The 12807-nt window shown below is 44.8% G+C and overlaps 1 protein-coding gene across 1 annotated transcript; it reads left to right on the top strand.

Moving 5' to 3' along the window:
- Positions 1-835: 835 nt before the first annotated feature.
- DRAXIN (dorsal inhibitory axon guidance protein) lies at positions 836-6293 on the top strand (the record flags this gene model as incomplete). Its single annotated transcript, XM_082493651.1, has 6 exons — positions 836-1295; positions 2519-2706; positions 3247-3358; positions 3726-3815; positions 4060-4149; positions 6181-6293. 6 exons carry the CDS (start codon positions 836-838, stop codon positions 6291-6293), a joined length of 1053 nt encoding a protein of 350 aa, XP_082349777.1.
- Positions 6294-12807: the final 6514 nt, after the last annotated feature.

The following is a 12807-nucleotide window of genomic DNA, read 5'->3' as shown; positions in this document are numbered from 1 at the left end:
CTTAAATTACCCTCCCAGTGACAGCCTCACCTTGTGGGGTGAGGTGAGGTGAAGTGATCTGTGCAGGGTCAAGGAGGGAAAGTGGGACAAGCTAGAGAAAACTCACCCTGCCTCCCTTGATCTATAGACCAGCATCCCCTGCTCTGCTGACAGCAGATTTGTTTCTCTGCTATGCTGTGAGGTATCAGCACAAAATTTCCAGTGTTTTTTCCTTCCCTTGACCAGTTTCAGCCACCCTGAATCAGTATGTGTGTGCACGTGCATGTCTCTGTCTTGAGCTGCTCAGGGCTGTTGCTGGTCCTGCAAGGCCACCATCTGCCTCCGGTTCTGTTACTCTTGACATCTTCATTGCAAGGAAACCAGCTGAGAGGAGGGGCCAGTGCCAGCCAGGCCCAGGATGCCAACCTGGCAGCAAACAGCCCTAGCCAGACAGCTGGTGCTGGGCAGGAGGCTGAGGAGCTGTGTCCTGCAGGAGCCAGCCTCCCCATCCCCTCAGATGGCAGGCTGAGAATGGGAGGGTAGGGGGGCTAGTCAGGAATCAAAGGGAAATGTCCTACTGATTGATGGCCCTCATTTGCACATGAAACTGGGATCCCTCAGCCCTGCAGGCCCTGCACGTGTGCCTCAGCTGCTGTAACCAGGGCTGGGAGAAGAGGAGGTAACCAAGGAGAGAAAAAAATCACTTCCAGCTCTGGACACCATAACTGTTTTAACCTAAGTGTCCTAGGTCTGAATCCTGCTTGCCTTTACAGTTTACAGTTCCTAGAAGTTGGTTTCTTATTTCTTCTTTTTTTTTTTTTTTTTTAATTGCAGGTGAGGCAGAGCACTCAGCATTATGGCAACTTCTTCCACCTTCTTCTCTCCTTTCCTTTTCCTGTGCATGCTGGTTATTTCTGATATCAGTCCTGCAGTCTCCCTGGACTCTGGCACAAAGCTCAAAAATGTCCCAGAGAACAACAGCCATCTTCAAAACCAAGAGATGTGGCTGCCACAGCCCAGAAGTGGGCACCACCACAAGCATGGCTTAGCCAAGAAGGAGAGGGTCCATGCCATGTCTTCTAGAGGGCGGCCATCTGGGGAAGAGGCCCTCAGAATGGGGAGTGGAGCTCCAGCTGCAGAAGAGCTGGCAGCAGAGGGACAGCCAGCAGCCCTGAAACAGAATAAGGATGTGTTCCTGGGTTTTGAGTTCCCATATCCTGAGAGAGAGAACCAGTCCCCTGGGTCTGAGAGAGGAAAGAAGCAGAACCGAGAGCATCGGCGACACAGCCGCAGGGACAAGCTGAAACACCACAGAGGTATTTGAGCTCCAAGGGAAGCTGAGGCTGTTGGGTCAGTGGAAATGAGTGTCACTTGTCTGAGGGCAAGAAGATGCAGCTGTGGTTGAGCCACATGGGTATGTGGAGGGTGTGGGATGCGTGCTTGCTCTGGGGAGAAATATGCCAAACAAAAGAGGCACAAGAAAAAAGGGGAACTCCAGAACCAGAGGTTTTTACTGCTGGCTGCAATTTTGGGAAAATGACCTGGTTTGCCTTACAGGGGGAGCTCTGAAAGTTCTTAGGCCTTGAGGGGTTGTTTTAGGGTGGCCTTCTTTGTTTTTTTTGGTTTTTAGCAAATGGTTCAATTTATGAATAAGCATGTCCAAGCCATGCTCCATCTCTCCACTGGCTTCAAAACATGACCAGAACTAGCAATAATACAAAACCCCTACTTTGCTTGAAGATCAGTTTGCTCTCATCAGAGCTTGTATTCTTCTGTATTTATTCTGAACTACAAAAATATAAATTTTGCATATGTGAAATTGCACTAATTACTTTCAAATGTTGTTTGTTTTTGACTGGGACTACTTTCCTTTGCAGGTCAAGTTGTGGGTGTGTGTCTCAGTGGTATGGTGTGCTCAGTGTGGTAAATCTTTGGTGTTATTAAAGCCAGGCAATTTGTGTCAATCTACGCTATTTGACAAGCTAGGTGTCGGTATTCCTGAGTTCCAGCTATCACTCCTTCCTGCGTCAGTAAGAAAAGCTCTATTGTTTTCTCAGGGGACTGACTAATCAACTCATGTTAAGCCATATAGAAGAGTGTGCAACAAAGCTGGTTTGAAGCAATATTTGCAGACTACAAAACAAGCTTTGTTTCTTTGGTTTAACTTAAGGTCTATATTTAAATTAATACTTAGGAAAAGCAGGGATCAGGCTGTGAAGATATTCTTATCTCAAATTAGGTAGATCCTGACAAGCTACATTGAAATAACCCAGTGTAATCCATTGGGTTAAAATGGTTAAACAGGTACATTTTGTACTTTTGAGACCAGAAGAAGAAATCTTTTGCTTCTTAAGCAAGAGATAGACATATCTTCAACAAGGTGTGATTATGTATGACTTAAGTGTGTAAAAATCAAGATGCATATATTCTGGACCTGATCTATCACTTTAATTTAATAGCACATGACTGTTTTACACTGGGCTAAACACCAGCCCAGGGATGAGAAAGCTAATGCCACTGTACCTGTTATCCTCTGCAGGGAAGACTCCTGATGCTGGGCCAAGCTCCCTGTACAAGAAACCGGAAAGCTTTGAAGAACAGTTTCAAAACCTCCAGGCAGAGGAAGCTACAAGTCTGACTCCCACCATGCTTCTCATCACTGCACTGGAACTAGCTGTTTCCACAGAAGAGCCTCCTGTTCTTCCAGCCACATCACCACGGTCACAGGTAAAGAGGCAGCTGGTAACTGCACTGTACCTCTGATGCAGACAGGAATCTCCTGCAGCTAAGGTCCAGTTTTCTTTTTTTTCCCAGTTAGAGGTAGGTACTTGCTTAACACCAGAGCCCTCCCTCAAAAGCAGCTCTCTGTTTTGGAGACATCTAAACACCTCTTCATAAACATTTCTTTTAGTTGCTTCTCTTTCCTGCCCTACCTGTCCCGTAGCTAGCCATTGTCATGCAGCTTCAAGGACCAGAGCAGCAGTAGGAGCACTTGGCTGGAGAGGCAGCATGTCCTAATGCTCCCTGTTTGCCTTTTGTCCTCACATAGAAGCAGTGGAAACTTCTCTCTTGGCTTCAGCTGCAACAAGGGAAAGCTCTTCCCTTTTGAAAATGAGATGCCAAGAATCCCCAGTGGACAAGAAAGGGGTGGGAGGTGGTGGGGGGAATCATAAAGCCTTTTTAATGTCTAAAAGAACCAGGAAAATTTGCAAAGACTTCACTACAGAAGTGTAATCTGTTGTCTCTTTGGTTTCTTGTGGTTTGCAGGCCCGCCTCAGGCAAGATGGAGATGTGATGCCCACCCTAGATATGGCACTCTTTGACTGGACAGATTATGAGGATCTCAAACCAGAAATGTGGCCATCTGCTAAAAAGAAAGGTGCTAAACCTCCCTGTCCTCTTTCCCAAAAGTCATTCTGTAAGGCTTGTCCCATGGTTAGTGTTCACAGATGTGTTGAAGGATGTGAGATCATAGTGGTGGGGAAAGAAAGAAAAAGCATAACGCTGATTGTGTTTTGTGCTTGATTTCAGAATGTTTCTCATTTTGGATGCATAGTTTGAGGGCAGAGGAAAAATGATAGATGGAGGATTGAGAAATAGGGAGGAAATTAGACTGTGAAGGTTTAGAGTTCAAACTCCTGAAGTTTGAGACTGTTTTTACCCTGGAACAATATAGTCTCCAAAATAAAAACACTACCGTGACATTTTCTATCAGCATCTTTTCTTTTTTTTTTTTTTTTCTATAGAAAAACGCCGCAGTAAGAGCCTCAACAGTGGAAATGAAACCATGACAGCTGAAGGAGAGCCATGTGATCATCACCTTGACTGCCTCCCAGGTCAGGATCAGCTTGGTAGAGTCATTTCTCCAAACATGAGATTGTTTGAAATCCAGCCTAGTTCTGGTGCATGTATCCTAATATCTCATACTGATAGAAAGTGTATGCAGAGGGAAGGGCAGAGGCTCTCTAGGCATGTTGTGGAAACAGATGATGTCTGTACCATGGAGCTGTCATGGGTGTCAGTAGTCCTCCAAGGGAAGGGGATAAATGAGCTGTGCTGACCCTTGTTCCTGTGTTGCAGGCTCTTGCTGTGACTTGCGTGAACACCTCTGCAAACCACACAATCGAGGTCTTAACAACAAATGTTATGACGACTGTATGTGCACTGAAGGTGAGTTCAGCTCTTTGGTCTCCCCCTTCCAGATGGTTTCAGTTGGCTGCATTGACTCAGAATAGTGGTTTGTTTGTGAAAATAGGAGTGAAACTGCTGCTCTTAGCCTTTCCCTGCCACTGACTCAAAATGTGACTGTTGAGTCATTTAGGATATCTTGTTTTCCCTCTTGAAAACAAAAATCCTGATATTTACAAACCTAACAGAAGAAGCCACAATATATTAAGACTTCAATGGTGCTTTCAAGTATCACAGGTTATAAAAACAGACTACTGTCCTTGTTTTACATGACCTTATGCCTAAAATGGATTTTCTGAGTTGATTTCAATTCGACTTGCAGTAATATAGTCGGTGTGGGCAGGACACAAACTTTTGTTTCTTAAAACTGTTTCTGAAGAATCCACAGCAGCCCTTAACAGACAGTTGCATTATGAAGATGTTGAAAGGCACTCTTCTAATCTGAACACGTTCAGGATCAGCTCCAGGCATTGGAACTTGTCTGCCAGAACAAAACTCTGGTTGCCAATTTTTGTGACCTGTGTTAGGTACCTAGTGACTTTCACCAGGTCATTCACCTACTTTTTACGCAGTTAAATAGACTGCTTTCCTAGAGTTGCAATGATAAATGATAGTCTTCACCTTGGGTGAGTCGTGTAACACTTGAAGGTCCTCATCAGAGACAATGTTCTGATAGATTAGCCTAGAAAAGTGTTTCTGCAAGCCTAACGAGGCCTGCCCCTGGCCCTGCTTTATACTTAAGCTAGTTATAAGTTGATGCCAAATGTGCATCCTCTGTAGCATTAAAAAGATCCCCAGAGATGTAGGGTCCAGATAAGACAAGACGCTTATATAAGAGCAGAGCTCTGATCTTGTGTGCTTGCCTTCTGGGAGGCCAGACTGCCCTGGGGGGATTGGTAATGAGGGGCAGAAACCCAACTTCAAGGTAGCCGGTCTCAACATAGCCCAGGGACATGCACTCCAAAAGGCTGCTCAGTGACCTGTGACATCGGCTGGGTCTCCTGTGTAGAAGTAAGCAAGGACAGTTTACAGGCTGTCTCATTATAAAAGCTATAAATCTTCAGCCTCCCCCATTCTGGGGGTGCTGGCGCTGTTGCTATCTGCTGCCTGCTATGGAAGTAAAAATAGTTGCAGCTTCTAGGGTTATCAAATCAATTCCTGCTAACCCCAATGACCAGATTCTGGGCTACTGAAAACCAGGGCTTTCATGCGAATTATGCACATGTAGGCTGTACCCTGTCTGCCCCAACTAACTATGCATTCTGGTGTAAGAAAGTCAGACAATATACACCAAATGATGAATCTATCAGTGCCAGAAACCAATGAGTTACCCTGACCGGAGGCTCCCATTGCCTTCCACTGCCATGGGAGAATATGTACTGATGTTTTTTACAGATAAAATGCTTTTTTTGCCCCTCTTAGTATTCATCAATGCTATATCACATAGCTTCCTTGAGACCCTGCACTTCAAGCATCCAAAACAGAGAAACTGAAGGGGATCAGCAGTGAGCTTTGGATCAGACCTCCCAGTAATACCACTTCAAAGTCTCTTCCTTCCTCTCCTGAAGCTTCAGGGAAATAAATAGCAAGGGGAGCTCCCTAGCCATTGCTGCTGCACATTAAGTCTACAGTAATTTCCCAATGGAGAGATCACTTAGATGGTAATGGGAAGTAATAGGGGGAAACCAAGCAGGACTTCCATAAAATCACTGGAAACAAGCAGGATAATTCACTGGTATTTCAAGAAGCCAGCAAAACCTTCTGCCTAAGCCAGTGAATCCTAAACCAGAACAGGGAGCCAAAAAGAATAGCAGGGCCCAGAAAGCAATATGCCCTGCCCATGTGAGGCATTTCTCTGCCACCTCATTTGACACAGCCCAGGCTCCTCAGTTCTGAGACTGTCCCCACCGGAGCAGGCTCTGTCATGAACTGAGGCCGAGAGCTAATTGTTTGATGTTACTGCTGTAGTGAGCCCTGGTCCCTCCTGCTCACTTATGCGTCTCTTTTCCACAGGGCTACGCTGTTACGCCAAATTCCACCGGAACCGAAGAGTGACCCGGAGGAAAGGACGCTGCGTGGAGCCTGAATCGGCCAACGGAGAGCAGGGATCATTCATTAATGTTTAGGAGGGTGGGACTCCTGCCTGGATGGTCAGCAGCTGGGGTCAACTGTTTATACATAGCAATGGGAATTAGAGAAAAAAGTCAAGCAAATGACTGAAGCTGCAGGCTCTGAACATGCGAGGTTCCAGCAAGACTGAGGCTTGTGTTAATTATAAATAGAGTGGCCTCAGCCTTCTCCATATCAGGATTGCATTCCCCCTCCCTTCCCTCAGCATGTTCCTGCCATTGAGCTGGGTCCCCGCTCCCAGTTACTAAGAGATGATCATGACTAACCATTCTGATGGTCCTAGCATGAAAAGGCTCTGCAGTTTCATCTCCTCTCCACAGAGGCAAGATGTGAAAGATCCTTCAGGTCAAAGGGGATAAAGCTTAAACTCTACCCCTTAACTATTGCTTGAGAAGAAAGGTAGATCCTCCTTAAGGATCAGAGGTTCCTAGAGGGTAGGAAGCTTGTAGCCTCTAGGCAGAATCAAAGATGGGGGAATGAATCAGCAAGAAGCTGGCTTCCTAGGTGAGAGGGCAGAGCTCAGAGCTCTTGCTGTCTCCCTTGTTCACTGCTACAGGCAGGTATTCCCTAGTTGTTACATACCACCACTTCCTATGTGTCTTCTTTGGGACCATCCAGTCCCAGTCCTTCCTTTCTTCCTTCCAGAGAACCACCTGGTTTCTGCAAGGATGTGGCAACACATCCCAGACTGCAGCTCTCACTCATTTAGTTATCCTGCTAAGTCTGTTATTTTTGATTATTACTTTTAGAAGCTTTCTGGGGAAGTGATAGTTTTCCTAGTGAGCCAAAAATAAACTTTTTGGTAACAGGAGATAGGGACAGGCTGTTCCGTCGTAGTAAATCCTGTGACATGTTGCATGTGTGTTTCCATGATATGTAAATAAAGATATGATAGATATCCTTTGTGCAACCCTTCTGCTTCTTTTACTGCACCTAAGGATGTGGCAGGAGCCAGAAAGGCCTATAAGGGAGCTGTCTAGCAGGTAGCACTGATGAATTCAGGTAATCACACAGAGCAATTTTGCCCCTTGGTAGAAAAATTTCTCTACCCAAATTGGGGATCCAAGCTTCCCTGTATCCTCACTCAAACTGCAGCTAACAGTCAGCTTCTGCCTGGTGTAGCCATCCAAATGTTTAAAACTTCTATATATTAATACTTAGTTTACTGACTTCAGTGATATATTGGAGCAACACTGGCTACCTGTGTTAAATAGGAATAGTGTTAGTTGGTAAAGACACTCTTTTCTACTGCTAACACACCTGCTGGGAGAGAGCTCTGAAGCCTTTTATATTCAAGAACCTGGAGATGTACAACACTTTTTGTAGGAACAGAAATATTAATCCTGGTGCTGTGATTAGAATCTTCTTTATGCTGCTTGCCTAAACCCCTCTGTGTTCCATTTAGGTAGGCAAATCTCCATTTTGCACTCCCGTTTCTGTTGTAGTGTTACTCTGCATTGTGTATGCATTCAGATGCTGCTAGCATAATAGTTTACGCCTCTAATATGATGAGTGCCTAGTCATGACTACAGAGATATGCTATGAATACAATATTAGTTCTGACCCACATACACCTGCACTGCTAGGAGGTACAATAAAGGAGGAATTTGTAAAGGAGCATTTAGGCAAAACCTACCACTCGGTTGGATGTAGCTATTTAGATTTCTGCTTACAGCATTACAGTCAGCTCAAAAGGCAGGAGTGAAGAAAGATGGTTTGGCTCCAGCTCTATGCCATGGCAGCAAGGGTGCAGTTTAACCCAGAAAGAGAAATGCAGCCCCTCCCTCAACCCAGATGCAGAATAGTGGGTGGTGCTGCCAGTGGTATTGTCAGTGGAAGCATAAAGGAAAAAGGCCTTAATTGATCACAGGCAATTGCAGAGCTCTCAGACACTGGTCTGTGTGACACTGATGAGAACTACATGCACAGCCATTTTCAAAGCCAGGTTTTGATATCGCACTGCTTTCCAGTATAGCAGCCGAGATCTGGTGGGAAGAGTGCAATTGAAAAAAAGCAGAAAATTTTGCGGGGGTCTTTATCCTTGGTGATGCAGGTATTCATTGCCCCACACACTACATACAGAATCCTTGTAGGATCCTGGGCAATGTTTTAGGCAAGACTGTGTTGCAAATCATGTGAAATACAAGCAGGCTTAAAAAGCAAGCCTGAATTTTAAGCCAGAGCTTTTAGGCTCCAAAAGACTTCTTCAGCTCTTGCTTTTTCAGCTTTTCATCTGCTATTAACTCTGAATATAAAGAACAGATGATTTTTAATTGGTGGGATTAGTTAAATGTCTGAGGTCAGTGAAAATTGAGTTAATTATTATAAACCAAGTCACAAGATTATTGGATTGATTGCTCGCATTGGAGTTTCAGAAAGAGAGCCCATGACCAAGACTCATTCTTTCTGAATCAAACTGTGATGTTACAGAGGTGAAGCAGAAAGGGTGAGCAGCACACAGGCACATGCTGCACCAGCCACAGCAGTGTGAAAAGAATCAGACAACCTGATTTATGTATCAGCCAGATCAACTACTGACTTTGCAATTGCAGTGCAAAGGAAAGCTGCTGACTAAATAACATTCCAAGGTGTGGAATGCAAGACCAGCCTGTGATATAAAACCCCAGGGCAACATTTGTACAACAACCCACTTCTGAATGTAGCAAAGCTTTTTAGTGCCACTCTGTGCTCTCTCAAGAGCATGACAGCAGCTGCAGAGCAACAGTATCACTGAATTACATTCAGCAACTTTCCCCTCCCTTCCCAGTATCTCCCAGTTGCAATGCAGTCAGTGATAGTTCTGCCCTTGGGGGCATTAGGTCTGAACAAGAGAGAGGGAGACAAATGTCAAGCAAGTCTTGATTTGTATGTTCTTCTCAACTGATTGTCTGAGAAACTCAAATTAAGAATTCACACAAGCTCAGCTTCTTGTCTACTGCCCCCAGAGAACGTAAACCAGAGCTCTTGCAAGATTTTCTATTGTCTTGAAAGGACTTTGGATCAGGCCCAAACCAGCCATAGCAGGGCTCTGTGGAACAATTTTTAAAGTTAATTGTAGGGCATGCATGCAAGAAAGGTGAGTGACAGAGTCCCACCCAAACTCCTGCTCTATAGCTACTGCTGTTAGCAGCCGCACAATGAGTCCAAAGGGTATGCATCATTTTAAACCACTTCTCCAAGGGTGAGAATCATTAGACATGGAAAAGAGAGGACAGCGTGCTGATTTGACATAATCATCTCAGCAGCTGCCTGCTCAGCAAATGCTGTTGAATCTTGGGGATATTGTTGGCATTTGCTAAAATGATGACTGCAAGGAAGACAAGAAGTGGAAGCACAAATTAAAACACTTGGGAATCATTCTGTCTCAGGTCTGTAATAGTCTGCATTCATTTTAGCTTGGGGGTGTTTTATTGAAACCCTCCCCCCACACCCCTAGTAATTACCCTGTTGTCAATCCACAGTGTGTGAAAGTGCTTCAATTTCAAATCCATGCTATACTAAATTGTTCAAGTCCATGCCAGTTGCTCTCTGCTACATAAAGCCTGGAAAAAGCATTGCTTTCACATTTTTTTATCAGCAAAAAAGAGGGTTGTTTTTTTCTTGGAATGTCCTGAGTGATCATATGTACCCCATAAACCTATTTCTGGTATGTCACTTCATTTTCTAGAGTACCAGTGAATCTTCAAGAGTAGTCCTCTCAAAGTTCTAGTTAGATTTTAGAAAAACAGAGGAGCAGCTCTTTCTTGCTGAGAATGGAAAGGACTTTGAAGTGCACTTGTCAAGATACCCCATTAGTGTAACCCTCTCCACTCCCCAAACCATCTTACCATAGGCTGGTTTGCAATGAAGTTGAAGGAGGAGAATCCCCCACCAGCGTGACAAAATACCTTCCATTTGCCCTCCAATCCAAATAAAGTTTCTGCTTGCTGACTGCCCATTGGGGTTTAAAAGGGAGTTTGTAGAGCCAGGACAACTTCTGTATGCCCTTCTTCAATGTTTATTCAGAAAGGCTCTATTGATAATATATGCATTTGTGCCAAGCTGATGCCTTCATTGCTCTCAGCTCCACAGCCAGGGGCACAACTCAAAGACATTGGTGCCAGCTGCAGTCTTTAGTTACCTTCAGACTAGACCCCAAGTGAGAGACGTGAAGGACAGAACTATGAGGGGTGAGCTTATCTCCATCCCCATGGGCCAGATAAGGACAGCAGGAGCAATTGTATTAGCTCTTCTGCTTCCCCAGGGAATTGCTATCACCTTACCCACCAAGGGTACAGTGTCCTGAAAATGCAAAGGAAAGCATTTCTGCCTTATTAGCCTCACTTTTATGCTGTCAGGAAGGGAGCCAGCTGTGCATTAGGTTTTTACTCAGTCCGCACAAGACATACCACCTATATATTTGACATAGAGCAGCTAATTGCTGGATATTAGTTGCAGTGAGCTGAACTCACCTGGACCAGTCTTCTAGTCAGGAAAATCTCTGTATCCTGTTTCTGGTCTCCTGGGTTGTCTGCTTCTCCCTCCAGGACTTCTTTAACTTGCTGCTTATCTTTCTCACCATGTTTATGTTGCTTTGAGTTATCAAGCCTAGGGAAGGGAACAGAGACAGCAGGTTACACGCAGAGGCAATTTACAAGGTACATGCAAAGCAAAGGAGAGATAAAAAACAACCAACCCCCCAGATCAGATAGGTGTGAGACGTGCAAATGCATAATGTCTACCATAGCTCTCATTGTTTTCATATCCATGAGATCATTAAGACATTTCTAAGTCCCTTGAGTCCATGACATGCAAGCCCAGGATATAAGCAGGGCTGAATTAATTGCACAATACATTGATGAACAAAATGAAGTAAAGTGTTTTTTTTTTTTTTGTACAAGGGGAAATGAATGCTTTGCATTAAACAGCAGTCACATCAATCCAAATTATGGCTCATGCTGCATAAATGGTAATGAGACTGTCTCAGACGGAGTGAGAATGCTGAAAGAAGCAAAGACGCCCACATACTGTTCCACCTAAACAGTGCTTATACTTAAAGTGGGACAGTGGAATTTGTCTTTCTAACAAACAGTACTCCTTTGATAGGTATCTATCCTGGCAGAAGAGCATCCCTGTTGCACTTTGCACCCAAACACTGAGCCAGCAATGTGGCTATTCAAAGGCTCTCTTTAGCTTTCCCCCACCCCAGGTGTCACATCTTTTTGTCATTTAGGGTAAAATCCAGTCCTTGACACTACTGGGGCCACTAGCATTCATCCCATTTGATGCCACTACTTCTGTGAATAGAGGCAGGGCTTCCCTGCAAGACACAGAAAAGGGAATGAAGTCACAGCTGATGTGGCAATAGATGAGTTATATTTCAGTCTTTCATCTGGTTAAGTGGCACATTCAGAGATTCCTGGGGGGGACTTTTGCAGACTTTTTTTTGTGCTGCTGTTCTGAGCTATGCAGACAGTCAGTTATGTTCTGCTGCTTCCTCTGGTTAGCATTTTCTGGGCTGTTTCATTTTGGCATTTAATGCTTTGCCTTGGGAGATCTTCAAGCGTGCTGCGTATTAGCAGTCAATAGCACTCAGGGTGCCGTGAAGGACAGGCTAGATGGGGCTTACATTGTGGCTTGTTTGAGGAGTCTGAGTGTAGGTTCAGCACTGCAGGACTCATGAATAACTTTGCACTGCACTGCTTGAACTGGAAATGAGATTGAAGGATGACTCATACATTTCCACATTCAGCTTCTGCAATGAACTTCTGACTCCTTGCTCATTCCTTAGAGGACCCATCTTTTCTGTAAGAATAAATGATGACAAGAAAGCAACTGACCCAATAAAACCTTGTAGTCTTACACTGCAGACTGGTAAAGCATACATTGGGGCAAGGAAGGGAGGGTTTGAGAGGGGTCATCCTGGCTTCTTGGTTGTGTCAGTTCATTTGCCATACTTGGGGAGAAGACTGCTATTATGAGCTGGACAGGAAACTGTAAGTTACAGCTGTACTGTGTGGGGTTGGGTTGATCACTTATCAACTTCCCTAGCTCTAAACTGGGACAAGCTTTCTTTCAGAACGAGGGATGAAGAACTCGTGATTTGTACCAGGCTTTTAGGCAGAGTTCAGTCATCTAGTTCTAGAGAAAAACCTAGGGCCAAAGGAAGCAATTATCTGCCAGCCATTCTAGCTACCTGGCCAGACACTCCAGTGCAACCCTAGAGGCTGACCTGAACTTGACCGGGTTATCATGTGGTGTGATACAGCTGAGCACAGCTAGCACCTTGCTTTTTAATTGCGGTTTATCAAGAGTGTCTTTGTCACTCCTCACCTTTTCATCACAGTACCGACGTGTGCACAAAAGCTTTCTCTTCCTCCAGAAAGCTGCTAAATCCTACGTACGCGCCAGCCTCCTGGCACTCTGACTGCAGCCCAGGCATGCTGTTGAACCTCCCCTCAGCTGCATTACACGTCTACACAGCAGATGAGCCGTTTGGTTGCATGTTTGGAGTCAACAAACTCATCCAGG

The sequence above is a fragment of the Vanellus vanellus genome, assembly GCF_965231255.1.
Source record: "Vanellus vanellus genome assembly, chromosome: 20".
In the NCBI taxonomy this organism is placed as follows: Eukaryota; Metazoa; Chordata; class Aves; order Charadriiformes; family Charadriidae; genus Vanellus; species Vanellus vanellus.
Note: the sequence above shows the minus strand (reverse complement) of the source record. Positions and strands in the feature narration are given on the sequence as shown.